General features: G+C 42.9%; 1 protein-coding gene across 1 annotated transcript in view; it reads left to right on the forward strand.

Annotated features, from left to right (window-relative positions):
- Positions 1-5187: 5187 nt before the first annotated feature.
- The window catches only part of Xdh (xanthine dehydrogenase), a 65152-nt gene continuing 60871 nt past the window's right edge, over positions 5188-9468 (forward strand). The window contains exon 1 of the mRNA XM_051168508.1: positions 5188-5333. Coding sequence (XP_051024465.1) covers positions 5292-5333 — 42 coding nt within the window. The 5' untranslated portion in view covers positions 5188-5291. The remainder of the gene's footprint in view (positions 5334-9468) is intronic.

A 9468-nucleotide genomic window follows, 5' to 3' on the forward strand; every position in this document is an offset into this window, starting at 1 on the left:
TCACTGAGTTTGAGGTCAGCCTGGTCTACAGAGCTAGTCCAGAATAGCCAAGGCTACATAATGAAAATGCCTCAAAACAAAGCAAAAGCAAAACAAAACAAAACACCAAAACCCAAAACCCAACCAACTAACTGACAAACCAACAAAAACCACTGCAATATTTTTTAAAAAAAGATGTCAGCCTGTGTGCCATCATAGTGGAATATTGTCTCCTGTATTTCATGTTTCTTTGTTATGCTTTGTGCATATCTTGGGGAGTCTGTGTTCTTTAATTTGCAGCTCTTCCCCCTTCCCTACTGCTTCTGTCTTCTTTGTTTTATGTAACTCTTTTTGGTGGCTTGTTTTCACCTGGGTTTATGATCACCCAAGCTGACTGTGTTGGCAACTGTGTTGATTCAACATGAGTCCCATGTTAGCTGCTGCAATCCTATGCTCTTGACTGATATTTCCTATAAGGTTTGAAGATAGGGGTACTAGATGTCTTGCTGGGGGAGAATAGCACATATTTAAGTAGTAAAGTGAAGGAATGTGGGGAGTGGGGTAAGAGGGGATAGAGTAGGAATTAAGTCAAGTATATAGGTATCTGAAAAACAGTAGAGAAAAGGAAAGACATAAGGGATTTCCCCAGCAAGATACAAGTTACATCACATGACCTGAACACTTAAAATACAAAAGTGTCTCTGGGCTCAAACTGTGCACTGAGTTCACCTAGAGTCTCTGGGCCCAAACCACGTGCAGAGCTCACCTAGGGTCTCAGGGCCAAACTGTGCACCAAGACCAGTTTGGGTCTCAGGGCCCAGATCCACATATCATAATGTTCTTCTTGTAGGTTTCTAAGACCCTCTGGATCCTTCTATTTCCCCATTCTCCCATGCTTCTTTCACCTAGAGTCCCAACAGGAAGTCTTCCCCTCTGTCCCACATTCCTGGTAAGTGAAGACTTTCATGGGACATGCCTCTTGGGCTAGTGTCCAGATATAAGTGAGTATATACCATTTGAGTCTTCCTGCTTCTGGGTTAACTCACTCAGTATGATAATTTCCAGTTTCTACATGTAAAAAAATGCAATTAGACCCATTTTTTTCACCATGCACAAAACTCAAGTCCAAGTGGATTAAAGACCTCAACATAAAACCAGAGACACTAAATCGGTTAGAAGAAAAAGTGAGGAAGAACCTGGAACACATTGGCACAGGAGACAGAACACCAAAATCCCAGGCCTTAACACCAAAAATTAATAAATGGGACCTCATGAAGCTGAGAAGCTTCTATAAGGCAGGAGACACTGCCAACAGAACAAAGCAACAGCCTATAGACTGGGAAAAGATCTTCCCCAACCCTGTATCTGACAAAGGTCTAATATCCAAAATATAGAAAGAACTCAAGAAATTAAACATCACCAAACCAAATAACCCAATTGAGAAATGGAGCTCAGAACTAAACAGAGAATTCTCAACAGAGGAATATCGAATGGCTGAGAAATACTTAAAGAAATGCTCAACGTCCTTAGTCATTAGGGAAATGCAAATCAAAACAACTCTGAGATTCCATCTTACATCCATCAGAATGGCAAAGATCAAAAATTCAAGTGACACCACATGCTGGTGAGGATGTGGAGAGAGAGGAACATTCCTTCATTGCTGATGGGAATGCAAACTAGTATAGCCACTTTGGAAATCTATCTGGAGCTATGTCAGAAAACTGGGAATTAGACTTCCTCAAGACCCAGCTATTCCACTCCTTGGAATATACCCAGCAGATGCTCCAGCACACAAAAAAAAAATTTGCTCTACCATGTTCATAGCAGCCTTATTCATCATAGCCAGAACATGGAAACAGCCTAAGTGTCCCTCAGTAGAAGAGTGGATAAAGAAACTGTGGTATATATACACTATGGAATACTACTCAGCTATTAAAAAAGGAATTCCTGAAATTTGTGGACAAATGGATTGAACTAGAAATGATCATAATGAGTGAGTTAACCCAGAAGCAGGAAGAGTCAAATGGTATATACTCACTTATATCTGGACACTAGCCTAAGGGACATGTCTCATGAAAGTCTTCACTTACCAGGAATGTGGGACAGAGGGGAAGACTTCCTGTTGGGACTCTAGGTGAGAGAAGCAAGGGAGAATGGGGAAATAGAAGGATCCAGAGGGTCCTAGAAACCTACAAGAAGAACATTATGATGGGTGGATCTGGGCCTGGGAGTTCTGCTCAAACTATGGTACCAGCCAAGGACAATATGTTCAGTAAACTTTGAACCCCTACCCAGATCTGGCCAATGGATAGGACATTCTCCACAGTTGAGTGGAGAGTGGGGACTGACGTTCACACAAATTCTGGTGCCCCATATTTGACCACATCCCCTGGATGGGGAGACCTAGTGGCACTCAGAGGAAGGATAGCAGGCTACCAAGAAAATTCTTGATACCCTAGGATCATTTACAGGGGAGGAGGTCCCCACTCAGTCACAGTCATAGGGGAGGGGAGTAAGCAGAAAGTGGGAGGGAGGAATAGGAGGGAGGAATGGGAGGATACAAGGGATGGGATAATAATTCAGATATAATATGAACAAATTAATAAAATATATATTTAAAAAATACAAAAGTATACATACTAAAAGAAACAAATTAAATTAAAAAGTTAAAAACTGAATAAGATATATAGAAAATGAAAAAGAAAGAAATATGAACACAAATGAGCAATAAATTGAAGTAAATATGTTCTCAGTCCATGTTTCTTCCTGCTTAGGAGAAAGCCCCAAGCCTGTATCTACTGGTCCTTTGGGGCATTGCACCAAGCTCTACCACAAGCTTCCTGTCAGCCATGTAGCTTCTCTCTGCTGTGGCCAGGGTAGGCAGCATTGAGAGTCTCTCAGCTTCTGGTTTCCTCACCACATTTCAGCTATCTCCCCAGTCTCTGTGTCTCACGGTGAGGAAACCTGAGGCTACACCCCATTCACCACACTACTTGCTTATTTCCTGTGGTTCCAAGGGGTCTCTTGCTCCACAAGGCACCAGCAGCCATGGGGTTGGCATGACGTATGCTACGAACATCCCAACTTCAGAGCCTCTTTTCCTTCCTCTGGGGATGTGGCTTTGGGGTGCTTTGCAAGTGAATACCCAAGGGTTGAAGTCAGGTACAGCTGCTCTCTCTTCTCTTTTTTCTGTTTATTCTGTTTCCGCAGTACCTTGATCAGCTTACCTGTTCCTTCAGACTATGGCAGGGGGGTTGTGGGCATTACAAACTCCTCAACTTCACAGTCCTGTACCCCTCATATAGCACTTGCCCCAGCGTCTTCCACAGACATATTGGCCTCTTTATTTAATTTTCAGCAGTGTTGATTTTACAGAGCAGGTATTGTAGGTCATGTCTGTAATGAAGCTACTGAGCCAGAGACAGTGACATTTGCAAAGGTGATGGAGCTAATACTAGATCCAGCCTATGTAACTTTCCTTGGGGACTGTGGGCGGGGCAGAGGGGGTGGCGCAGCCTAGGAGGAAAGGCTGAGCTCAGGGAGATGTAAAGACGGTGAGTCAGTGAATAGAAGAGGCAGTCAATCACAGGAGTGTGAGGAACAGGGAGAGTTACAAAACACACCTAAGGCTCGGCCTTAATTCCTCTCCCGCCCTTTTCCTTTCAGTTCAGGATTTCTCTGCTTGACTGACGCATTAGGCTGTACAAGTCTTTCCTGTGAGGGACTGCCCTGGAATGTTTAGTCCCGTTTCCTGGTCTCAGAAGAAGCAGCAGCAGTAACAATAACAACGATGAGTATGATGACGATGACAATGACAATGACAATGACAATGATGACAACGACGACGACGACGACGACAACTCTATCAGTCATGTCACTAAGATCTCAGACAGACAAATGACCCTTTTTGTAGGGAATCCCACTCCAATTAACAATCACCATTTTATGGCTGATGGCCTCCCCATTTGCCCTGGACTGGGAAACTTAGAGACATTTGGTGCACAAGCCCCTACATAGTTGGGGAGCAAACTGGGATATTGGTCAACTGACAAACGAATTCATTCTTGATTCTGTCAGGGCTGTGCTGTCAGAGTGGCATTGTGCTGATGTTGTAACTGTCCCAGGAGTCCTGTTTCTTAAGATGCGACTGTACCAGGCATATGTGACTCATTATCTTGGGTTCCTTTTTCTGTGGTCTTCCAGGAGCACTGGAAGTGTCCTGTTGTAGGCTGAATGAGTGACTGAGTGACTGCGGGGCTGGAGACAGACAGAGTGGTGGCGGATGCTAAGGTAGGGTGGAATGAGGTGGTGGGAGGGGTGGAGCAGAGTGGGTGAGCCCATTGGTGTTTGCCTGAGTGGACACTGTGCATAGGTGTTTCTACCAGGAGTGAATGCACTTGACGAAGGAAAGGTTTTCAGCTCTATTAACAGACTGTGATTATGTTGTATAAGCTTCATTTATTTAATATTTAAAAGTGTGTGTATGTGTGTGTGTGTGTGTGTGTGTGTGTGTGTGTGTGTTTCTCTGGTAACTAGACAACTTTTGTGAGTGTTTCAAACATGACACGTTATCAGGATTGTTCCAAGGATGAGGACACTTCTTCAAAAGTGATAAATATTTTTGTTCTTTGCAAGTTTATATTGCACATCCAAGAAACCATTTGTTTCTCAGCTTTATGATTTTGGTATCATTTTTTTTTTTAATGTCCCTTCCTGAGATGAAACAAACTGAGTGAGTCCTGCAGGCGGGTAAGTGATAAGCTACAGTCAAAGGTCAAGGTTTGAGTCTGGACAGTGGGTTCCATATCTGTGATCTGAATATCCTACCAGGCCCTGAGAGAACGAGTTAAGCATGCCGGTGGTGAGTCTGTGTTAGTGTGTGCCGGGCTGGTAGCATAACAAGTGTGGACGGGAAGAGAGTGAATCAGCTCCACTGGCAGTGGCTGACGAACGGTGCCTTCCCCCTCTCTTCCTGGTATGGCAGGTGGGAGGAGAATGGAGCAGGTTCTACAAGGGCAGGTGCCCAGAATTCACAGTCATCGGGTGCCAAGACGCAGGCCTCACTAATGTATGCTTGCACTTTTCCTCTGTGTACTTTGATGGGAGTGGAGAGTATGATTTGCTGTGTGTTTGTTTGGTCCTTCCTGGATTGTGCAAACCTGTGACTCCTGCCAAGAACTGTCCATGCCTGGAGCTGATTCTTTCCCATTGGCCCAGTGTATTTCATTTTGCTGGGAGGTGTTATCTTTCAAGCTGCAGGGCGGTGATATCTGCGAGAACCTCACAGGAGCTCAGTGACTCCACCGGCAGCGATGACAGCCAACGAGTTGGTTTTCTTTGTGAATGGCAAAAAGGTAAGCAGGAGTTAACTTGGTTTGGAGTAGCAGCTGCCTGGGAAGGAAGGGCCTTGTGTCATCTCTCTTACGTGGCCCCTCTGATCTCCGGTTCTCATTTTTATCCCTTAAAAGGTATTTCTGTAGTTTGGTAACTTTAGAGCAAGAACACAGGCAAGACATTCAGAGGGCAAAGGACAAAGGAGAAGGAAGGGAGAAGGATGTCCACTTTGTGGGAGTGGACACACGGGCTCAGGGATAGAAATGGGACAGAATATAGTTGAGTTGGGGGGCTGTCAGCACTCCTCTATTTCTGTGTTTAAGTAAATCCAGCCTAGTGTTTGATGGCTCTCTTTACTAAGAGAAGCAGCGGCAGCAATGTGTTTTCATGCTAATGCCAGGACATAAAACACACATAGCCATTGATTCTGATCTATCCTGTACATAGATTTAACAGCGAGAACTGATTTACTGTGTGGGGACATATACTGACACCTTGTGGCAAGCCATTATTATTACTATTACTATTATTATTATTATTACTATTATTATTATTATTATTATTATTATTATTATTACTATCATCATCATCATAAAGGAATCCCCTTCCACCATCTCTGAGTTCTCTATATAAATACTACAAACCCCTTAAATGTCACTGGTATATGGAGATGGTGTGAGGCTCAAAAATCCCTCATAGCCTGAGAATCTTTGCAATTTCAACTCAGTGCATCAAAAGAAGGGGACAAGACGCGTGTACTGTCTGACGCTGTTCACCTCCCTTCAAGATATTAATAGCACTTCAGCTACCCACTTGAATAAACAAGATCATAGGAGAGGGGGCCTTCACTCCCCCCACTGTAACTGGCTACATGGACAGTGTAAACCATGACCAGGCCAAAGGATCCTCAAAGAAGAAAGATTTTACTTGTCCGATTACGTTGGTACTTCTGTGTTGCTTAAAGAAACTGAGTAACTTCTGAGGGAATTTACAAGAAGGAACATGTGCTTCAGAGAACCCCTAAGCACTTAAACTGCTGGGATGTGTTTGGGTAACTATCACGGAAACTTCAGGAGCCATTTCAACACCAGGACTGCAAGCCTGTTGGGTTCGGTTTGAGCGATCCCATCCGGGGGTCCAGGATCCTCTCTGTGGGATCGTTCTTTTTTTTTTTTTTTTTTTTGAGTTGAGCAACTGGTACCAAGACAAGAGCTAGGTTGAAATGCCTAAGCTGCTGGTAGTAAGTTTTTTGCACCCAATATTTTAAACTTCTTTTGTACTCAGCAATTGTATCATGGAGATGCAAGAAACAGCCATTACATTTGCTTTCTAGAAATGCTGTGTCCAGCAAGAGATCATCTTTGGGGCTTTTATTAATGAATTTTTTTCAGTGAGTTAGTAGCAGGCTCTAAAGACTCTTAAGGTCATGCCTTACTCTAAGGTTTTACTATGTATTAAGCTATTGATTTGTGTGTGACCCATCATTCTTCTGAAGGGATGGCTTGCTGATGGCCTCTGTGTCTAGAAAGGAGTGCTTTTGAGGTAAACTGGCTTGGCTGGAATTGCTTCTCCTTGTATTTTATTTACACTGCAGAGAAGTGATTTTATTTTAGCGTTTTAAAGAGCAACGCCTTTAAAGAGCAATTCCTTCTATCTCTGGACGCGTCTGACCCTGTAGGCTTCTCATGATGAATGAAAGAAGTGGGCTCTTGGGAAACGGCCAGAAGGATGAGGTGACAGGGAGAGATTAAGGGCCAGGCACAAGGTGGTAATGAGCATGAGCAAGTGAGGTGATCTGCGTGAGCAGAGGCAGATTGAGTAACTCTGGAGTCAGTTCCTTTTTCAAGATGTTCTAGGCATTGGGCCACAGATATTGTGCAAAGAAATTACCAAAGAAGCTGTAGAAAGATGGTGGCTCAGTCTCATCTAGGAGCCACTTGCTCGCCTTGTTTGTGACACTGTACAGGGCTCTGTCTGCACTAGTGGGGGCTAGAGTGGGGGGGTCCAGGTATGAGGCACCAAGCACCTGTGGGGTCTTCTGGAAGTGGCATGAACCTTGGCGACTTGTCATCTTCTGGAATCAGTCTTAAAGGGAGAGAGCTGCCCAATACTTATTTCACCATCATTGTGGTGATGCGCCTTTCAGGGGTTGGGATTCTTTTAATCTCAGAGCGGCCACTCTGTTTAGTTGAAATGGTTTAGTGGCTGCTGCAAGAATCTGGGAGGATTTGACAGATATGACGTAGCTGGAGTCAGGCAGGAGAAGTCCTTACAGGAAGCGGCGGACGGCATGGAATGTTCACTGCGGCTGCTCTGCACTCGTGACCAGTGTGCATCAAGCTCGCCGGAGGCTCTGGAGTGAGCACTGGAGTTATCAGATTTCCCTTGGAAATCTGGACCATCCACAGACTAGGTAGACAAGTGAGTGAAGATAAGGCAAAGTCATGTGTTCCAGGTGGAGTCTGCGGAAGTCTGTCATCAGGAGATATCCTTCTTGTATATAGTAAATGCACAATTAATGTGGCTGGAGTGTGGATGGGTGGTTATTAAAGCCCCAAGAAAACAGACAGATCTGAAAAAAAGCTCTGTACTAAAATAATATTTTTAAACTTTATATTTTAAGGAAAAAATTTCAAGAATACAAGGAAATGTTAAATAAAAATAACTTTCCCACATTGATTAACTGTTAACATTTGGTCATGTTTGTTTTATATGCTCTCTCTCTCGCTTTTTGAAAAAGTCTTAAATTTTGTGTATGTACTGGTGTGTGTGTGTGTGTGTGTGTGTGTGTGTGTGTGTGTGTGTGTGTGTGTGTGTTTGTACACCACAGTAGACAGAGGAATTAAGCAGAGAAAAACACAGAGGAGCCAGTTGCTTCTTTCACCATGGGTCCCTGGGATTAAACTCAACCTGTCAAATTGTGTGGCAAGTGCCTTTACCCTCTGAGCCATCTTGTAGGCCCCTCTATCTCTTTCTTCCAGGGTAAATATACTGATTATACACTACATATATAAACCCGCAAATGAATATATGTATGTAATATATGTCTGTAATATATGTATGTAAGTTTACAAAAATTTTATACATTTAACAACCATCTATAAATATACAATGCAGACACTCTTTCTGGATTATGGAGAGTTTCAAACATCATGTCTCTTAAGTTTTATCCTAGAAATAAAGACATTCTTAGAGATTGACAATCCCCTTATGAAATTCAGAAAATACAGTTTTGATATAAAAGCACTATGTGAATTTATTATAATTTCCCCCATTTATGCCATTTATCATCCACCAGCAGAGCTGGACCATTGGTTGTCATGACTTTTTAAAATCTCATCTTCTTCTTTAACTTGCAGCAGCTCCTGTGTTTCCTTAGTCTTTAGTGACACCAGAATTTCTGAGGAGAACAGGACAACGATTCCTTAGGGTGACAATAATTCTGAGTTTTCCTAATGCTGTCTTAAAACTTGGTTCCTAGTCTGATGCTTGGGAAAGACATATCAAGGGATATGTCCTATCAGCTTTGCAGAGTGACCTGAACTTTCAACTCTGAACTAAGGCAGTGCCCATTAATTCTCTTCCCCCAAAGGCAACTTTTTACCTTCGTAATTAGTCATCTGTGAGCAGGCATTGAGATTATGTAACTATCTTGTTCATCTAGCTTTCGTGCACTAATCAGCACCATGGTTTATTAGATGGGCCAATTATTGTGCCAGGTACCAGGTGGCCAGTCACATTTATTAGTGGCAGAGGCAGCCAGTCTTTCCCCCCATCTATTTACTTATTCACTGATTAGCCATAATTTTAAAGTTATAGATTTAATTGTATATAGTGTGTTTTATCATCCCTTAGGACTTTTCTTCCCTTTCATCCTTCCTTCCTTCCTTCCTTCCTTCCTTCCTTCCTTCCTTCTCTTTTCTTTCAGACAGGGTTTCACTATGTAGCTCTGGCTGTCCTGGAACTCACTATGAAGACGAGGGTGGCCTCAAACTCACAGAGATTGGCCTCCTTCTGTTCCTTGAGTACTGTGATTAAAAGCATGCACCGCTGTACTCAGTAATCACTATTTCTTTTAAAGTTCAAATTTTCAGAGCAATCTACTCATTCATTTTTTCTTTAAAATTTTATTACTGTACTTTATGTATTTATTCT

This window comes from Acomys russatus, chromosome 1 (genome assembly GCF_903995435.1).
Source record: "Acomys russatus chromosome 1, mAcoRus1.1, whole genome shotgun sequence".
In the NCBI taxonomy this organism is placed as follows: Eukaryota; Metazoa; Chordata; class Mammalia; order Rodentia; family Muridae; genus Acomys; species Acomys russatus.